This window comes from Haemorhous mexicanus, chromosome 5 (genome assembly GCF_027477595.1).
Source record: "Haemorhous mexicanus isolate bHaeMex1 chromosome 5, bHaeMex1.pri, whole genome shotgun sequence".
Taxonomy (NCBI): domain Eukaryota; kingdom Metazoa; phylum Chordata; class Aves; order Passeriformes; family Fringillidae; genus Haemorhous; species Haemorhous mexicanus.
In genome coordinates this window covers 6,411,549-6,432,858 of record NC_082345.1, presented here as the reverse complement: position 1 = coordinate 6,432,858, position 21,310 = coordinate 6,411,549, and the positions used below count along the sequence as shown (strand labels likewise).

At 39.3% G+C, this 21,310-nt stretch overlaps 1 protein-coding gene across 2 annotated transcripts in view; it reads right to left on the bottom strand.

Annotated features, from left to right (window-relative positions):
• KDM5A (lysine demethylase 5A) overlaps positions 1 to 21,310 on the bottom strand; it is a 51,245-nt gene that overhangs the window by 21,898 nt on the left and 8,037 nt on the right. For both annotated transcript variants that reach the window (XM_059845711.1, XM_059845709.1), the window contains exons 6-17: positions 17,223 to 17,328; positions 16,575 to 16,663; positions 13,042 to 13,200; positions 10,571 to 10,690; positions 9,314 to 9,472; positions 7,564 to 7,745; positions 5,708 to 5,870; positions 4,774 to 4,893; positions 2,997 to 3,191; positions 2,722 to 2,903; positions 1,627 to 1,751; positions 1,296 to 1,446 (exon numbers count right to left, since the gene is read on the bottom strand). In XM_059845711.1, coding sequence (XP_059701694.1) covers positions 1,296 to 1,446; positions 1,627 to 1,751; positions 2,722 to 2,903; positions 2,997 to 3,191; positions 4,774 to 4,893; positions 5,708 to 5,870; positions 7,564 to 7,745; positions 9,314 to 9,472; positions 10,571 to 10,690; positions 13,042 to 13,200; positions 16,575 to 16,663; positions 17,223 to 17,328 — 1,751 coding nt within the window. The remainder of the gene's footprint in view (positions 1 to 1,295; positions 1,447 to 1,626; positions 1,752 to 2,721; positions 2,904 to 2,996; positions 3,192 to 4,773; positions 4,894 to 5,707; positions 5,871 to 7,563; positions 7,746 to 9,313; positions 9,473 to 10,570; positions 10,691 to 13,041; positions 13,201 to 16,574; positions 16,664 to 17,222; positions 17,329 to 21,310) is intronic.

Genomic DNA, 21,310 nt, shown 5'->3' with positions numbered 1-21,310 from the left:
AAGAAGAAGTATCTCAGCAACTGAAGGACTGTTGAGAGAGGGCTGTCATACTCCAACAGCAGGAGGAAGAGGAGGAAGCAGCACCAGACCAGGAACACCTGGCAGCTATCAAAATAATTCTACTTCACAAGAACAGGTCAATGCAACCCCTGTCATGCTGTTTCCCTCACCTGGATCAGAGTTCTAAGTGAGTAATACTTCTGTGGCAGTGAGGTTCTACAAGCAATAAAAAACAATCAGGAGAGCCTTCTTTAGCCTCCAAGTACAGGAAAAAAGGCTTATCTATTGTGTAACAGTTTACCAGTTAGAACAGATTGTTACACTTGGATCTGTGGGGCAGCTAAGATTTTAGTGTTCAGATTCAAGCCATTATGATATATGGATTGTGTTCTGTGTAGCAAAGATGGGCATTATAATTAACAAGGTATTTGCTTTTTACTCTCTCAAAATGTCTTAAGTAATACACAAAAATCACACAGGCAAAAAATACAACCAACTACAAAACCAAATCTTATCCTCCACAGAGAAACTACAAGCTACATAAATTTACTGTACAACTGCTGCAACAAGAATTACAGTCACCTCACTGAGCTATTTTCTATGGGACTTATTATTCAGTGCACATAACATACAGGAGAGAAGGAAGAACATGCTCCTGAAAGTTCATGAGAGCAGAACAAGGAACACATCCAGCAGATTGCTGAGGCAGGGCCAGCAGACAGAGTAATGCTGAGGCAGCCACAGGCAAGGCAGGCAACACAGAGAACCAAGGGAGCTACATTGCCCCAAGTCACTGAAAGGCACTGCTTTTCAGCCACACATCACTGCCCCCCATGGTCCTTCCCAAAAAGTACCAGATTGGCTCGAACTAGGGACTGGTTTTGTTCTCTGTACTGGTTTTGCTCCCCCAGATCCTTTTGTCACAAACACCCGAAGTCAAAACTTACTTTCAATGCATTGTTACCTCCAGCTGTCTCTCCATACAACTCTCCCACACATTCAGCAAAATACTTCATCAGCAATCAAATACAACTTCTCCAAAGGATGTGACATTTCAGTACATAAGTCAGCTGAAAGCAGAATGTTTATAACATTCCAACTAAGCCCACCTCTGGGCCCTTTGTGCCACTGTATCTACTTCCACCCCTCTCTACCTCCCAGTGAGTCACAGCACTAAGGAAAGGAAACACTGAAAGAAGCTTGCACACACTAAGACCTCAGGGTTTTTAACTCTTCCAAGTCCAATGAAGTAACAGAGAGGCAGATGGAAAGTACTGAAAAACTGTCTGTCCTACCTGTGCTTTTGCTTTTTACTCAGAAGCAGCTGTGCTACTGAAGCACAAGTCTCTGCTTCTTTCACAGCATCCCGGAGCCGGCGGAAAAGATCATTCTCCGGGTATTTCCTGTCTTCAGCATCTTCCAACATTACTCTCAGCTCAATCACATCTGTAATAAGAGCACATAAATAGTTTGTATGCAAAAAAATAGAGAGATTTTAGATGGCTTCAATGGCCTTCAATCAAGGTTCCAACAGCACAGTTCAATTTGAAATGCACAATGCTAATGAGAGGACAGAACACATGTAGGAGTTTCAGGACATCCTATTAAGAATGACAGAAGTCTGACCTTTCTTGTGGTTGAGATTGGCAGACAGAGCCTCTGTAACTCTACTGACCCAAGTGTCGTAAGACTGTGCTCTAACCTTCACTCCATACAACAAAGAAGGAAGGTCTTCCAGTGGGTACCGGTACCTGAAGGTAAGGAAAAAACAGACAAAGTATTAATGCCCACATGAAAGCCAGGATATTGATAATATTGAGTTTTTCCAGCTACAGCAAGGCCAGAAAAACAGAACATGTATGTCACTATCATATTTTCTGAAAAATCCTTTGCCCAGGAGTCTTGTTGTGATCTTATTCCAGGGGTTCCATACTGCTGTCTCCTTATCACAAAAGTCTCATACCTTCTTGGTGTTTCTTATGGGCAGCTCCTCAGAGCACTGACTCTTTCTTCCCACACAGCAGCCAACTGACTCCAGTTCCCTTCCTAACCAGGCACCCCACTCTTTTATAGCACTCTTCTTCTCATTGGTTACACCTGTAGCCTTAAAATCAGGCCTGCTCCTAATCTTTGTTAATTGGCCCAGCTGTGACTCCTTAGGGGTAAGATTCCTTTCTACACATCTGTATGTTCTTATATTCTGTTCTCCTACAGATTCTTCTCCTGGGAAGCTGAGAAGCCTCAGGGAAAAAGGAAAACAATATTATCTCATTTGCTTTTCCTGTGTTTTGCTGCTTTGGAATGTGGTAGGACATTGTTTATCCAACATGTGGATTGTTTTGACTTAATGACCAATCAAGGTCAGGCTGTGTCAGACTCTGAGGAGAGAGTCACAAGTTTTTAATTATTATCTTCTAGCCTTCTGTAAGTATCCTTTCTCTATTCTTTAGTATAGTATTCTTCAATATAATATAATATCATAAAATAATAAATTAGCCTTCTAAGAACATAGAGTCAGATTGATCTTTACTCCCCACAACGGGGAACACCAAAAATACCACACATGTACAACACCTGTTCACCTAGGAACCAAGAAACAAGGAGGATAAAAATACTCCTTAAATGAAGGAGAAAAAAAGTGTGACCAAATGCATTTGGCCACTGGGCTACAGCAAACTATTAGACATGGAAGAAAAGCAGGGACAAAAAAATCCTGTGTACCTTAGACACTTCTTCTGCATGGGACAGGGACACAAGTCAGAAGGATGGTATAAGCACACCAGGCGCTCGGGATTGCAGGAGCACGTCAGAGCTGACAAGAAGCACGTGGTTCTGCAAGCTGTGCACTGACGTTCATCATCTGGAACCAGCTCAAACACCTCTTCCTCAGACATCAACACTCCCTGATGAGAAGAATTAGCCACTTGCTCAAAAATTCTAATGCAAGCAGGGGGAGAGGGAAGCATAAAGTTCTTTTGCAAGCACTTATTACTCACCATCTGTACAACAGACTCCCTCAGGCGTGTCTCCTCCTCTATCAATAGAGTCATCTCCTTGCAGACCATGGCAGCCAGCCCAACATCCAGGCACTCTGGATCTGCAGCCATCTTGAAGATCAGCTCTTCGTGGGAGAAAACACAGTGACGTCCCAGCCTCCGGTAGTGACTCACACACTGGCGTCCAATGGGGAGCTACAGAAATCACATCATCATCATCATTCAGGGCAAAAAAAAATCATCTCTCAGCTCCCATTCTCCTTCCTTGGTCAAAAACCAGGAAAAGACAAACCAAGAGTTGTCTTTGATGGGACAGAGAAAATGCTGTGGCATTCACATTCTCTGAACAGAGAGAGAGAATTCTTCTCTCTCAGGTTTTTCCTGGAGAAGCACAGAGAGAAGAGAAAACAACTCTTATCTCTACTTGCTACTCCTGTTGTTTTTGCACATGTGGAATGTGTTAGGAAGATTGTCTATTTGAAGGGAGTTCTTAATTGGATTCTGGTGATGGTTGTTTATATTAATTGGCTAATTGGGTCAAAGCTGTGTCCTGGCTGTCTGAAGACAGTCACAGGCTTTTCTTTAGTATGTATCTTTGTATAGTATAATATAGTATCCTTTCAGTATTCTTTAATATAATATAGTATAATGTAATATAATACAGTTTAATAAAGCAATTGTTCAGCATTCTGAATCAATGCAGTCAGATGCCAGTCATTTCCCTGTATTCAAGAAGATTCTAACAACCCTAAATCATGTCACAGACAAGGACAAAGAGGGTACCAGTGCTGGGGAGGGGCAGGGGCATCTTCCACACCTTATGCACCTGGTGTAGAGACAAAAGTTTAAGAGTTGTCCTGCGCTCTTTTTACTTCCAGTGGCAAGAAACTGGCACCAAAGAGAAGTCATCTGGTCTACACTAAGGTGAACACATTGCCCTCTGGATATCATATAGCCATTTAACCTTAAGATTCCTACAGTTAACCAAAATTGTAATCACTCATTTTGTGCCTTTTAAAGCAAAAAGATGCTAAATGAATTTGCTGCACATATTTCTGGCTACATTTTACATAAGCAAAAGAAATTCCATATGGCTGGTGCAAGTTAAGCAGTTTTTCACAGAGGCCACACTCATATTCCATCCTGAGTGCTGAAGGAAAGAAAAGAGCCCTGACACACTGCCAGGCCTGCAGACAATTTTTCTGATAAAAGAATAAAAGTCCCTGAAAAAGGGCTACAATTTCCATTTGTAGTTTAAAAAACAAAGCTAGAGATAGATAAACTAGAGATGAGATCCTAACTTCCAAGTGTAAACCCTGGATAGTAACAGAACACTCCTTTGACAATTTCCTGAACAATCCACAAGAGCTATGCACTGATGTGATTAAAAGGCACAAGGAGCTGGCACAAAGGAGGAACAAAGACTGTTATAAGCCTATCTCCAACATTCAAATGACAACAGTACTTCAAGACAGGACCCAGACCTGTATCAAATTCAGAAAGTGGCATCACAGAAATACTAGCTAAAGGTACTGTGAGATGCCACTTTTTGGTTAACCAGTAATTAAAAAGGAAGAACATGTGCCCAAAGTTTCAGTCTGAAGTGGCCTAAAATTAGAATTAGTTTAAATAATGAAACTTCCCTCCATTTCTAACTGCTGTCCCAAGAACTATAAACATAAAACACACTATTTAACTGAAAAGAGAGTTCAGGTAGTTAAGGTACTAACACACCACTTGCAGAAGTCACACAGCAAATATATACAAAAGAACAGACCCAGTCAGCAGTGCAGAAGTTCACAGCTTCAGCAAAGTTATATCCCTGGTTAAATCCAGAGTGATAGGCACGAGGAAAGGTCACAACAAACTCGCCAGCACACTGATTCGTCCTGAAAACCTAAAAAAGGGAGGACAAAGGAAAGAGAAAAATACGTAACATGCAACAGCTTAAGACACAAAAGTACAAGATGTTTGAACACCACTTTCTGTACCCATAGATCACCCAGGCAACAGCTATCCCAGTGGTGGTAAGGATTGTTTTTGCCTTCTGAACACGAATACTCAATTTACAGCCTTTTTCAAAAAGAGCTGAATATATAAGCAACAGTTGAAAACTCTCTTTATGAATCCCAAAAGGGATGTTTCCCTATCATCATTTAATCCATTGTACCACAAAGTGCAAAAGCTTCTGCAAAAAAGTTTATGGTTTGCTTTTTTGGGGTATTTGCCAGGGAAGCAATTTATTCTAAGGCAAAAGCAAATGATAGTGACTGCTGCTTAGAGGTCTGCAGTCAATTGTGTTTGGTCAGAAAAGCATTTTGTAATGCTGAGATTTCTACTGAACATAAGACAAGTATTTTACTGTGAAAAGCTTTTAAAGGCATTTCAAACAAACTTGCTGTTACACAAGGGAGGGGATTTTTTTAGTAAAAATTAACTGTAATACACAGCACATGCTTGTTCTGGAAGGTATTTTATGTAGGAAGCTTGGCACACTCACTTCTGTTACAAGAAAATTTAAATTGCCTGGTTAGTCTAGGGAAGAGTCCAAAATACAGCTTTAAAAAACACTCTATAAGTAATGAATATGCAAATGCCTACCATAAAAATTCTTCAGTTATGCCAAACCATTGTTATACAAATCTGGCAGAGAATGAAAAAAAGAGAGCCCATAGAAGTACTTATGTAAAAAATGCTCGTGTGTTACTCACTGGTACACCATGTTCCATCAGCACGTTGGGGTTCATAATAGTGACCAGCTGATGCAGGAGATCAGGCTGGGATTCAAACAGCTCAGGAGCCAGTTCCTTCATCACATCTTCCAGCTGCTCTGCTGCATGAGAGGGCACACCATACCATGTCTTCGGCTCTCCCCTGCCAAAACACAAGCACAGGAATGAACACAAGTGGGAGGGACCTGATGGTGCCACCCAGCTGTAAAGCACACCTCACAGCCAGCAGCACTGTCCTCGTGAGCCATTTTACACCTAGATTAAAAAAAATGTCTTTAATCAACAAGCATCTTCTTCAGGATGTATGACTCTAATCTGAAAAATCAGTTACACTCCAACACAATTCTCAACATAGGTGGCAGTAGATTTGCCTTGACAAGCTTAACATGGAAGATAACTGTCATGTACCATGCTCCCCAAAGGGGTAAAACGGGCAATTATTTTCCTTCAGGAAGAAGGAATTAGGTTTAATAAACAAAACCTTGGCTGTCACACCTACAGTCTAAGAAAGATCATGGTACTCCTCCACTCAATTAAGCTTGAAGTCATATTCCTACAACCAACACAACAGCCAGTGGAGTAAAATACATGCAATCTCTCTAATTCCTAACTAATTACTAAAACCTGGGATCCACTGGACCATTAAGATGAAAAATGCCAAATAACCTGGATTATCAAAGTACGAGGGAACAAAAAGATTAACAGGACCAAAACTAACCAAACAATCAATCAAGCACTACTCCAGTCCTTTCTTAACCAAAACTAACTGCCACCTCTAGCATCTACAGTGCTGAGATTTCTTTTTAAAATCTGCTTTAATCGATTTTAGCAAGTACAAGCAGGAATCTGCTTACACAGCCCTATGGATGTGTATTATCCCAGAGGCGGGAGCAGCACTCCCGGCGGGCTGCGGTGCCCCCTGCTGGCAGCAGCCGGCAATGCCCGCTCCTGCAGCAGGCACAGACGGACGGACGGACACACGGACCGACACACGGAGCCGCTCAACAGACCGTGAGCAACAGTAATGCCCTTCCCGAGAGTGCTGATCAGAGCTGGCTAGCAAAAGTGCTTCTTCAAAGATGTGCAGCTTTTCTGAGCTGATGATTTGAAGGCCATCAGCTCGTCTCTCCCAGATGTCCTGCAACCTTATGAAAGCTTCCCACAGCTCCCTCCCCATCTTCCCCCCTGCTCCACTCACTGTGACAATGTCTGATGAACTGGGAACACTGCAATTCCCAAAGTTAATCTGTCACGAGTCTTCTATTCAGACACAAAAGTTGAACAGCACAACACTTCCAGGACTGTTCCAAAAGGCAGAATTACTTCCTGATTTCTCTTTATAAGGAGTATTTCCATCTATACATGGATCTGCTGCTGAACAGTCAACTCTGATGCCTCTAGAAGCCATGAGACAACAGACTCCACTTCTAGCACACAGACATCCCAACTTTAAATCATAAAGGAGGCAACCAGTGAACTCTTAACTCAGTTCTGAATGAAAAAACTTCCGTAAAAAAGATAAGATCCTGTAAAGCACAATTTTATGGTAACACTGTGTTGGCCACACAAGAATATTTCGTCAGTTAATGAAAAGCACTAATATGCTAGTCCTGGGTTTGCCTTAATTGAATGCCTTGCCTTGAACCTACTACAATGCTTTGAAAAGCATTTGTATTCACCTTCAACCAGCCACAGCTAAGAACAGGGACCACTCTGCACATTCAGCTTTTCATTTACAAATGTCCTCAGTGTGCAGAGGCACTTTGAAGTAGAACTACAAACTTCCTAAAGCCAACAGGGCAGTGTAAGGTAGATGCACAAAGGACACCCCATACCAGTGCAGATAGTTGATGGAATAGCTCCAGTGGTCTTCAATATGCCAGCAGAAGGAGGAGAAGCACATCCCTACATACAGCCAGGGCACCTTCATGCCAGAGATGTCTGCATTGATGTGAGCAAGGACTGACTGTTCAAGAATGGGCATGTTGTTCAAGTTCCAACCAGAGAGAGCATAATCCTGCCAAAGGAATAAAATTTCAACAAATCAGAAGAACATTAAGGACACCAAGACCAGAAAAAGAAAGTACAAATGAAAACATCAACCTATCAATTTCTATAGTAGATAATGGGCTATTTCCTGCAACAATGGAACATCAAACCCAGATATAATTCCTTAAATACCCTAGTCATCAAATAATCACACTAAGATTTTAGTAACAGTCCTAGTATTTCAACATAGCCCATCTTCTTTGGATCAAGGCTTATACACTTAGGTTTTGGTCTCTTCCCCATCATAAGACTGCAGGTTTTGAGCTTTTCTGGTGGAACAAAATACCAGCAATGCCAGCAGAAGGACTAAAAGTAAAAGTTTTCAGTAATACAGGACAACTTAAAATTGTAAACAATGCAGTGCATCTCATGTTACTATTTCAGCTTTTTTTAACATCCATTTTACCATGCTGCACTTTATGTTATCTACTGTACAGATTACTGTAGCAAGTTTTCTCTAGGGAAGAAATTCCTACACACTCATTTCTGAGAGGACAGCATTACCTGTTAAGCACTCTCACCTTTACTTTCAAATACACACAATTTGTTCAAAAAAACTATAATCGAGACAGCCTTAAAAGCCCACTACTGTGCTTTAGCATTCATCTACTTTCCACTTTTAAAAAGCTGTAAGCACAGATTGATTACAATTTTACATATATATCCCATAGCTGCTGAAAGGACTGGTCAGACCCTCAGCTCAGCCAAACGTTGCTGCTGTTTCCTCTGCTCTGACACTACAAAGACATTGCAGTGAGTCAGATTTAAGTGATCTCGTTAAGAAATTTTTTAAGTGACTACCTTCATGCAAATAGAAGTATCAGTGCTGACTCACTAAGCAGCTACACAGTCATAGCATAGCCAACAAAGGAACACAAAGGAAGGTGCAGGAAGAGGTGGAAAATGATAGTGAACAGGATTACATCTTCCAGTGAGGAGTATAAATTGATTTGGGCCTGTGAAATCAGGAAACCACACCTTCACTATGTCTGAATTTCAGCATACAAGCAGCAAGAAAATTGCTTTGCTACAGTAAGGTCTGAGGGAAAATAGGTAATACACTTACCAGATGATCTTGATAGAATTTTTTATAACTGAATGCTGTATCTACATTATTACAGTACACACAGAGAAACAAGCTAAATACAATTAGTTTGTTTCACCCATTAAGAACATCCTAAGGAGGACAGAATTACGTTTCTGTAACTAACTCTGTAATGAAAAGGTTTGGAACAACAAAGAAAAAATATTAAACAGTCTTCTCATACTCAAACTGCAACAGCTTGCACATCTTTGCCTGCTAAGATTAAGTGACAGAAAACAGGTGTGACTTAAATCATGAAACAGACCTTGGTTATCAGCAACCAGATCTGTAAAACAACCTCAAGTATCAGATTAATGCCCTGCTCAAAAGGAATGTAAAAGCCTGAACAATTTCTTCATTAAAAAATCCACACTGATTTCTGACCTAAAGTCCTTATGTGAAATCTTACACAGAGCAAAGAATGGGGTCAGTTTGCACATCCTGCTCCTCACCTCCTCCTCTGGCATCAGCTTTCGTCGGCCATCCTTCACGGGGAAGCCACTTCCAAAGTCCTTGGATGAGATATCAGCCCCATATTCCACAATAACATCTTCTTCTATGCTGCTCACTAATCTCCAGAATTCTTTTTCTACCAGCTCAGTGGGAACCATCTGAAAGCAGAAGAGAGGTTATGGTATGTGCAGATAACAAAAATTACCATTCAAGCAATAAATCACTATTAACTCCCCGTGAATTTTCATACACCAAGGTCACTCCCCCTCTCCCCTCCATCTCTTCAAAGTCATAGTTAGAGTCTGTATTCCTCCATAGTGGCTGGAATGTTTCAGAGAGAAGGAATAAACAAAAGAAGATGGAATCACCAGACATCCAGCAAAACACAGGGGGAAGAGGAGACAGCCAGCAGAAATCAAACAGCAAAGAAGAAACCAGCATGCAAATTCCAAACTATTTCAGAGGATAATGACCAGGATTTCTGAACAACAGAAAGGAAATTCAGATATAAAACTGTGTTCAGGATCTGGTTTTGATCTTCATATAACTCATAATTACTCTTACATGTATTCATTTATGAAGCTTATTCTTAAAATAAGCTTTGCTCCATGTCCCAAAGTTGTCTCAAACTGGAATCCTTAAAAGGTAGAGGTTTTAGCAAGAATGTCCATAAATTGCCAAAGAACCATGAGGGGAGGAAGACCTCGGTGCTGCATACAGTCCACAGGACAGTGGAACTGTGCCAAAGAAGAAATTCTCGTTTGAAAAATGCTGCTGTGATGCATAACAAAAAAAACCAAAAAGCCCAAAAAAACCCCAAAACCTGTGATAATCAGACAGATTCAGTCTATTGACTTGTCTACAAGAAAATACTGTAAGACAAAGAAAAACAAAGATTTATCCTCTGGACAAACTAAACCAAGACAAAAGGCATAGGGAGGGCAGAAAAAGGACCCCTATGCCAAATGAGCAAGATACTTAGTCCAGTTTATCAAAAAGGGCAAGAACATTAACTAGAGTGTGCCCAGTACAGTATACTCTAACACAAGCAACAAAAATGTCTGCCCACTGCAGAGAAAGGGTGAAATGAAGTTGAAATGAGACCAGATGTCAGCAAGCTAAATAATTTGTTTACATGTTTGAAGCTTATGGTGCCTCTTGAAACGAGGCTAAGATGTCTTAGCAAAAATCCAAGACCAGCTGAAACTTCTTCTCTTTTTCCCTTACAAGGAATCCCACCAAAAGCTGAAACTCACATGGACCGGCATGTTGAAATAATCAGACTTGAAGTTATCAGCCATTTCACCAAAGCTCTGGAGAGTATATTCCCTGACAGCTTGTTCAAATCCAAAGGCCTCTCGGGGTTTGTTGCATTCCTAGGAGACAGAACACAGAAATATTGTTCCCTGCAGGAGACTCTGACACAGTTACATTTTTAGTAAGAAGCCCTAGCGTCCATCTGAGTTCTTAAGCAGCACAATGAGCTACCAGTTTTGAGACTTTTCCAGCCCAGGCAGTCACACCACAACGGAAACAGGCCAGAATTAACGGCACAGAAGCTAATCTAACACTGTAACCCCAGGGCTCCACACTTCTGCTTTCCTCCCCAAAGCTACATTTCATCACCTACTGCTGCCAGCCACAAAGCAAGACTGTGCACAAGATGCTTAGACAGCCACAGGACATTTCTGTAGACACACTGGATTCAAGCACCTGCAGAATAACTGCACAGGAACAAACCCCCCAAGTGTTTCAGTCTTATCAAGTCAGCAAATCATCAATAGATTTGACACCATGAAAATATATAATAGGGAAGAGGAAAAAGGAAATTAGAACAGGGCAACACAGCCAACAACAGACATGGCCCATCTGACAGAAAATCTCCAAGTCCTTCCCGGTTCTATCCCCATTCATCCTGAAAATGAAAAAATACAGGTGCACATTTCAGCTCCTCTCCCCACTCATTTTTAATGTGTCTTCTCAGCTCCTTTGGAACTGACACCACGTTTATATAGACAAGACAGTTTTACATCATCTTTGTGTTCAATATATCTAATAGTCAGCTTTTCAGTCAAAGAAACTGTACTGGAAATGAATTCACCAGTAATTAGGGTTTTTTTCAACAGGAACTATCCTTAGACTATTCCCAACATGAATCAAAGTGGTTGTTAAATGGAGCCTGTGACAGAGAATCTACAACATCTGTGAACACTGTCCAGCAGTGTTGACCTAAATACATATAAAGAGCCCTTACCCAATTCTTCCCAGCTTCGGTTCCAGTACCCTGCTGTAAAATTACATTAAGGATCTGTGCACAATTAACATCTAAAGTAAAAACTGAGGCTAAAAGTACTAGTGAATACTTCAAACATCTTTTTGATGTTACTTGTTTCTTTCCAGTACACATTATAGCAATGTGTTTTCTCCTACCTCTTACTTCCAATGCCTTTCCAAAACTTTTCAAAGATTTTCTGTATCATTTGCTAGTAAAAAATTACGACACCTTATCTTCCCTGGGTTTGTCTCTGCCTGCATTTTTTCTCTTGAGTAACAGCTATTCCTGTTTTTACTAGCAATACTGAAATTTCTTGAGTTTCCACATTCTTGAACTGTTGTAGCCACTCTATATACTACTATAGTCTCTAAATTAACTCCATATTAGATTGCTGCAGTTTCCTAATTCTTCTTTATTGCTCCATCTTTAGAGAAAATAAAGAAGTAGGTTAATCCACTCTCTGAGCAGCAGCTCAAATGAAACATTTCATTTCTCCCCTTGCCTGTAGCTATGAATTTCCACCTTTCTTTAAGCAGCATTTGCCTGAGTTTATCTGACAACCTCATCTCCCAGTGAAGGGTTAGAGGAGCGAGCTGCTCCAGCTCCTGTGGCTGCACAACTCTGAAAACACCACCAGAAAGGAACCATCAGCAGCCAGCACTGTGGAAGGGCACAGGGGGGAAGTGGGCCTAGAAACGTGTGTGCACAGCTGCTGGTTTTGGAAACAACACAGCCCCAAGAGTGAAAGCCACTCTTGTAATCACAGAGTTACAAACAGTAAGCTTCTTCCTCTGAATCCTCCATCTACCAACTTTCTGAGCTTGCAAAATTTGTTTCCTTAAGACAAACACCAAAGCAATCAAGTGACCTTTGCTGTCTGTTGATCAATCATCTCTTAGAAATGGGTAGTTCTTCTTTTCTGAGTAATGAAATTCAATTAGCTTCCACTTCCAGAGCCTGAGCAGTTCCTTTTTTAGACTAAACCAGATCTAATATAGCTACAATAGAACTTGAAGTTAGTTTTTTCACTTTCTGCTACAGGCCATTCTGAACAATGCCATAATGTCTTTCATAATCAAAGCTCCCTGTTATGCCTAAATTTCATAGTTTATTTACTTCATAGTTTACAAATTGTGTCATCATTATGTGGAAACATCCATTATAACCCCAGTTTTCACCACTAATTTCACACTTCCAGATTACCAAACTGAGTTTCAGCTTTTAATATACCAATGTCAAATTTTTACCTGTCACAGCCACATCATAAACAAAGCTTATGCCCAAGCTCTAGAAGGAGCTCTCTCTCCTTATGGCTCATCAACCAAAATGCAAGGCTCATCTTGGCAATATTCCAAAACAAACTATGCATTCTACATGGATGGAACTGCTCTTCTTCTGATCTTTCCAGGTACACAAGTACACTACAAAGCTTCAGTAGTTCTTGAATTGTACCTCAGCAACACACTTTGGACACCTCCAGTCACCCTTGGGTACATCAGGAAGAGGAGGAATCAAGCAGAAAGTGTGATAGCTGTCATCACATCCATCACACAGTAGCAGTTTATCCTCGTTGTTTCCTCTACCACAAAATAAGCAAACATAGAGATCAACCTGTGAAGGGGGGAAAAAAAAGAAAAAGGTTACAAGAAGTTTTTAATCCTGCCTTACTCAAGCTAAGGAACAAAGGATGATATTCTCAAGTCCAATACATGAGCATCAACCCTGGTTTTTGAGAAGTATTGATAAGGATAGCTTCTGCTTCATTCCCAAAGCAGCACTTTGTGCAGGGGGCAGGAGGACTTTGGGTGCTGCAAAATAATTATCCAGTTCAGTTGGACTATCTTTTGCTATCTAACTCAGGTAGCATCTCGCTCTAAGGCACTCTATTCTAAGGCAAAAGAGTAAGTTACAGTTTTCAGAACTCCCTCTCTTCAGCCCTCCTATCATGGAAAACAATTTAAACTCAATCTCTACAAAGACTGCATGGCTAAGGAAAATCTCAAAAAGGTATTTCAGAAATACTCACATCATCACTTGCAACAGTACAGTGGTATCGTTGCAATGAAAAAGAGATCATAAAATCCACAAACCTACAGATTTCAATCCATAAATTCATGAAGGAAGCAACATGTAAAAGTACCTACTTCTTTCCCATTTTTTCCAAAGCAAAGAATAAAAACTCTGAATGATAAGAGAGAAGTATTAATATACAACAGCAAACAGTTTTTGAAAGTTGCTCAAGAGAGTCTCTCAAGAAGAACAACAATGACTGTGAGACATTCCCTGGGGCCACAGAAAACCATATGAAGATATTTCAAATTTTCTTTGCTCTAGCATCCTGTCGAGTGCAAAGAACTTTAATTAATAGAAGCATTTAATATAATACTGAAGAAGTGTAACAATCTAAATTGTAAAAACCTGGGTATTAAAACTCTGAATGGGTATTACATTATCTTTGAAAAAAAATTACCTTTAGTAAAAATTTTTACAAAGAGCATGAACTACATGAATGACACCTACTCCAAATTCTGCTACTACTTCCACCAGCCCCTGGCAATTCAGGCTGTGTATATTTCCTTCACACAGCTCAAAATAACACCAGAAGAGGTGGGGCTGTGTTTGGTGGGGTCTGTTAATTTAATCAACATGTCACAAAAACATGTGCACTTCAGCTGATTAGGCTCAGGTGGATTAAATAGTTAATGAGAAACTCATCTCCAGTTACAGTGGCCTAGTTAAGTATGCAACCTCCCAGCTATGCAGTAATGTACTTCTTAAGGAGACTGCTCAGGTTTCTTAAGAAACTATTTTAAAAAATAATGCAGCTCTACTCAGAGGCATATCCATTTCCCCTTAAAAAACAGAAATCCATGCACTCACCCTCATGGAACATTATGTCTGTCCAAAGCACCAAAACAGCTGCTTTTGTTGCAACTACATAGAAGGGAGGGAGGGTACCTCAGCAAGCACTTTCATATTCCCTTCCCTAAACTTAGCAATGCATGAAAATGACAACCCTAAGTTTTTTTGTGGTCCTCACTAGCTACCTCTCACTGGTAGTAACTCCTCTCTAAATTCCTATTAACATATCAACCTCTATGTTAGCATAAGTGATGATGTGGCAAATACAAAAACTGCATTGAAATGGATATTCACAACAAGCAGACCTGTGATTATGCAATACCCACAAAAAGTCCTGCTAGCCATGTAGTAAAACAGCACAAGATTAAGATGACATATAATTATATGTATCAGGGGGAGAGGAGGAGATTAAAAGGTGTATTTTATCTCCCAGTTAGTAATTCACAATGGGAGTGAATTACACTGGACTCCATTTACTTCATGGAGGAAAAAGGCCATTCTTTATTCACAGTTGTAACTCCTTTTTACACAGTTCTATAAACCTCTTGTGAGACTCCAATTGGTTTGTAGTTTTCTTGACAATTACTTTAATTGGTTAGTAACAAATTGTTACTCTGTATTGATTGATCACTCAAACTCTCAGTGTCTATGTGCAAGGACAGTTGTTTGTGAAAGATAATTTTCATTTTTCTATCTAACAATGCAAAAACAGTTTGTGCAGGTGCAGCGTATTGTTAACATAGTAATCTATTCCTGGGTAAAAAAAAGGGCTCACAACAGGATTGCTTTCACATGGGAACTTGCAAAATGCTAGCTCTGACAAGGCCAGACACTGATTTCCACGAGAGCAGGCTTGATTTTATGAAGCTTTTATTTATGATTTTTCTACTTTACTGCAACAATTCACCAAACGAAATCAATTTCATAGTTAGCATCTTAAAAAAAAGATAAATAAATGATGGAGAAATATACACAAAAGTGCACCACAATATTTTTCAGTCCAATGTTATATGAGATAAACGCATCACCAGGGTGTTTAGGACTGCTTTCCTTGTCCAAGTATCAAAAAAAAAAGTGTGGAATCAAATAGTACTAAGCAAAAGAATTCCAAGATATTAGAGTTACAGCAATACAGTTTCAAAATAGTTCTGTTGTCAGAGCGTTCTCGTTTTCTCTTATAAATACAGGTTAAATCAAAAGAGTAAGCAAACAATAGTGCTCCATAAAAACCCCCCACAAGACTACACAAAATATTTTAAAATTAAATCACAGTGAAAATTATCAAGTTTACATGGCCTAGGAAAGCCATATACTCAGAAGTAGTAGCACAACTGAAAAAATTCAAGTCGCACAAATCCTAACTGATCTGCAATTGCACAGTGATCTGGTTTCTAAATATCCAAATTCTTCCACTTTTCCCCCTCATAGAAAAATGTGATTCCTAGAGGCTTTAGGTTGCCTTGGCCTTCCATGGCTGAAATTTAAGATAAGCTTTTGTAAGTGTTCTCAGGCTAAGAGGAAAAAAAAGGAACAGCTGAATTCTAAGTGAAGACTCTAATTCTTTAGACAATAAAAGCACAGCTCTTCATTCATGGCTGCACACACACATTAAGTTATGACACTTTAAAAGTAGGAAGTCACATTCTATGAAAGGCACTGTACATTGCTTTTCCATGGACAAACATCAGAGAACTAAATGTCTTTTCTGTTTCGAATTTGAATAGGAAAAATAAGACAAGATGTGGAATTGCTAAAAACAAACTCCTGAAGTAGTGGAGCACCTCAGAATCTCTTCTAAGGAAAAGCAGCATTACTATAGTTGTTCTAGTAAGGGGAGTTCTAACAAACTGAACCACTGAAGACATTCAAGCATGTAGCAAGTATGATCAGCAAAAAGCTTCACACTGCAACAGCTTTCCTGTCCAAAAGATGAAAACAAAAGCCTTGAGCACAGATTGTTTTTCAAAATACTGTTCTTTCTTCCCCTAACAGTATCATCTGCTGCAGCACACATTCATTCATCTGTTTGGAGGGATAGGGGTTCTTTAAGAGGAAAAAGAAAGATCTTATTAAATCAACCAAGTCCTTTCTATCAGAAACCACAGCAAAGGCATCAGACTTACGAAGTTGACAGAGAGAGTTCCTTTGCGCTGCCTCATCTGCATCCCAAACGCCTCTGATCGGGTTCCCTTGCGCCTTCGCGTCACCTCATCTTGAGGGAAAATGAAGTTAAATGCTGTTAACGTGACATCAAGACAGACTTCACTTGTAAAAACACCACAGACACCCAGCCTGCACCCTGCCTTTCAGATCAGAAACTACTTAACAGTCCAAAGAAAACCAAAATGTCATGTTATATCTGGACAATCTAAAATCAACAGGGCTTAGGAAAAACATCTTCTGCTTATCCTCACAGGTGATCCCAATGGCCTCATGAAAAACAGTGAATTAAACACCTAAGTTGTGCACTTTGCTGGCAGGATCAGTTTCAGTACTTTTAAATCCTGCTTCCCCTTTCAGTCACTCAGTTCATGGAACAGCTGCTTAAGTGTTATTGTTACTATATAATACATAAAGAGCTGAAACTCTGCCAAGTTATATGAAGCACTCTGTAAATCTCTAGTGAATGAAACCCTAGAATACTTAGCTTTCTTTTTCCAGTTTTCATTTGCCTTCTTTTTAATACTGTCTCTAGAGACATTCAGGAAGATTTAACAGTCTCACTGAAAGCAAAGAACTCACAGAAAGCTAAGAGCCCAAGATTTAATTACCCTCTTTATCCTTTGCTCCCAATGCCAGTCCCATCATCTTGGGTCCAGCTCCAAAGATCTGCAGCTTCTTTAGTTCGGTGTTTCTACTCATTTCTCCAGCCTCTGCCTAAAAATAAACACAAGACCACATCAGCATAAACCACCAATACTTCCCCTCCAGGTTTCTTCACAATTTCTTTCTATTCCACTCTCCCAGAATACGTGCTCATCAGAAGAAGCAGGCCTGAAAAGATATGATTTTCTGTTCCTAAAGGCAATGAACATATGCAAATAGAGTAAGAGATAGAATTTTTGTCCCAAATTTCCAAATTATTTCCCATCTAATATTCCAAATCAACTACAAGAAGTGACCTCTACACAAAATAAAAGAACTAGGTTTGACATTTTGCAAAAGGTAATAGGACTGCCAGAGCAACTTTTTCCAGAATCACTATGATTCAGTCAAGTGCCTGGATTTTAATGTAGTTTCAACAGGATTTCCTTATCTGCTTCCCTGAGTAGATACATCCACAGGACACTAATGAGTTCCAACCAACTTCCTTAAGCTTGGCTGCTTCTGGGCTTATTTGTGATGAAATGTTGTGAGTACAATTTAGATCACAGCTACTCATGTTGCAAGCTCAAAATCAGAATAAAAATACCCATTTGGTGACAGCTCCATGGCCCTCCCAGCGATGTTTCCTGAAGTGTTCAGCTCTAATGAACATCTGTTTCCCATTACTGACCTACCTCATTTTCTCACACCACTACCACTAACCTAACAACAAAAAGAAGAAATTATTCTGCTTTTATCAGCAACAATTACCTTGGCATTTTTCTTTATGCTGCCTCCTTACTCTTCGAAAAATCTCTCTGATGTGGTACAGAAGGCCACTAAGTTCTCACTGTTCAAAAACTTCCTTCTGAAATTCACTGATCTTAAAAGATCTCAGCAAGACTATCAATTTTGAAGGTGGGCATGTAATTTTAAAGAAGTTATTCTTCAGTTAGCTTCCTGATAATACTTCATCTGTTAGTTTTCAAAGTTAGGGCCTGATATCTCATGCCTGTCCCTTGGGGTGACATGCCTTTCAAGTCTTTATTCAATTATTTAAAAACACCAAAAAAAAAACTTCTAAAATGGTGTTTAACGTAAGTTCTAATACACTGCTAATAAACACTTAAAAAGATGACTCTTCTGCCTTAATCAGTTGTTTTTCTTGCTTCCAGAAGACATTTGAAGATATAGTTCCCTATGCATTATTACTCTAAGGAATTTTTAGTGATATTTACAGTCCCTGTTCCCACTGAACTGGGTATGCATTATGCTAACAGGCATCTTTCCAACCTAATTACTGCTCATATTCTTATTTTGAACATTTATATGTTGCTATTAAATCATTTGCACTTTATATGTGCAACCAACTTTGTAAGTCCACTGTGCAACCACGCAAATTTTTGGCTAACAAACCATAAGGAAACACACCAGAGACTTCTAGTTCCTCATTTTCCATCTGAAATTCATTAACAACTCAACCATTCCCTCAACTAATAGCACCTGACATCATTTCAACAACAATCTCCACAATTTCTCCTGCTATTGTGACCAAAGATAGTTTTCTCAGAGAGATATGAAAAATAATTTTATTATCATATTTCATAAAAGCAAAATCATTAACATGCAGCAAGAAAGTTTTACGTCTTGGTTTAAAAATACATTACCTAAATATATTTTCATAACTCCTTGGCTCAGATTTACTTGGGTACCACTAAACCTTAGTGGATGAAATCCATTCATGCTCAGGTGGAAAGAGCTACAGAGTTTTAAAAAAGAATAGTTTGCATACTGAAAGATGAATGTTTTTAGAAAATCAGATTCCTATATAACCTCACAAACACTGACCAGGTATGGATACTTAAAGTATCAGAAGTATTCAGAAGCCCCACTAAGCATTTTTCTGCTGTGTCCTTTAAGACTGTAAAAAAAGCCAAACTCACAACTGTGAGTGCATGGAAGCAGCAGCAATTGTGCATTCCTTGCAATTCTCTCACTGCTAACAACACAAAACTCCAGCTCACTTTTGCATTATATTTTCTCTATGTAAGTGAAATGAAGTTAATTAAATAGTGATTCTGCTCTTATCTTGTTGTCCTGAAGGATACAGACTGTGTCTTTTACCTCCTCAACTGAAAGTACAAGCCAAGGGCTTTTCTGGTATATGGGCCAAGCCTAATAACACAATCCAGTTACACTGGATTCACTCACTATTCTCTTGTCTCACCCCTCAACAATTCTGAAAGATTTGCAACCCCACTCCTCCACCCCCAACGCACAAGACTACAATGGTTACAACCAGTAACCAAAATATTTACATGTTTGGGACATTTGTCAGCATCTCCCAGAGTTATTGTGTTTCACAGTTATTGACATGGAAAGAAATCTTTCAAGCAAAAAAACCCTGACGCTTATTTTACTGCGTTATTCTGCAATCAAAAAGAAAGCTGAAAGCAGATATATTACTTAGCATTGTTTTAAAGAAAATTCTCTGGACATTAAGTTAATATCCTTTGAGAAAATAGCACTTTTTGTTCCAGTACTGCAATTCTTTACCACAAATCACCATGACATAGCCTCATTAGACAAATCCCTTGTCAGCTAAAATACATCCGAAGAGATCATCTATGAAGACACCACTACCCTTTCCTAAGAAAGTATTCTCCCAAATTTAAGACTTCCTTAAGGATATTCTCTTTTCCTAATCTGAATTAATTTACTTTTTATTGTAATTTTCTTTACAAGCCTTTAGGAACTCAGCTGATTTTCTCCAGCTTTTATTTGTGAAAGCTTTCGTCAGAGAAAAGAGAGAATAGAGCATGAAGTTTATTTTCTGAACATAACCACTCACCATCTAATTATTCCCTTCCTATTCAGAGACAATGTTTTCAACTGACATTTGATTATAGTATCCAAATATTCTCAAGCCATGCTTCACAGAGGAGGACACCCATTCCCTATTTTCTTTCATTTTTCATGTTCTCGAAAAATCCTGAAATTTGCTTTTTCAAAGTCTCTCACCCCCTTCCACTGCTGAAGATGTTTCTCTATTTCAGTAATTTCTGAATACTATATTCATAATTATTAATTGCCCATTCTAAGGTAAGTTATCTACAGAAGATGCAGAGGATCTTTGGAAACTACTTCCAGCACTTGGAAAAGATCCAAGGATCGGCAGAGGTCAGTGGAATTATCCCTGCTGACTTACCAGGCACTGGACTACTTGGCACACTACACACAAATCATTCAGATGTTTCAGCTAGAGCAGAATGACATTTATTTAGTAGGTTTTTACATTACTTGCATATTACTGGCTCTCTAAAGATTGTTTAGATAACCTCTGGTCCAATTCCAGGTATGCCTTTCAGACAATAAACAGAGTCCTGTCCACAATAAAAAGGTGCACTGAAATCTGGAACAATGTCTCCATGTTCTCAGGTATTTATTTACACTGCTACCATTTCTGGATACTGAGGAAAAATGTGTCTCTAAATGCTGCTCCAGGGATGACTTAGGATAGTTATACACAGCTTCCGAGAGAGCCAAAACCTACTTCTCCTGTCCATGCAAGTAGGATGAGTTTTTCCTGTATTCAAGAACTTACTTCAGCCATTTTAATAAGTGTAATGCTTAAAAGATAACATGGCTACAAGCCTAATAAAAGGCATTTAAACATATATATTTTTTGCAGATTATCTAAATAAAATTATCTCTTATCTCTGAATTGCAAACAAAGTGAAACAGCTTTACAGTGCCAGGATCACCAAAGAAGCATCTTTCCAAAATGGAGAAATTATAAGTGTTATTATTCTACTGAAATTAGCAGGAAAAAAGATCCCCCAGGATCTTGATAAAACAGTGACACTTTTACACCATGTGTGAGAAAAAGGACATACTGACATTTCACCATAAGATTCATTCAAATCTAAAGTAGAATTTCACACAGCAAATGACTGCTAAAGCTCCTGCAGCACTCTCAGATTTTCTGGATAGCTCACCAAAACTGCTTTGTTTGAGAGATCTGGGAAAATCAACAAGCCTGGGACTGCTTGTG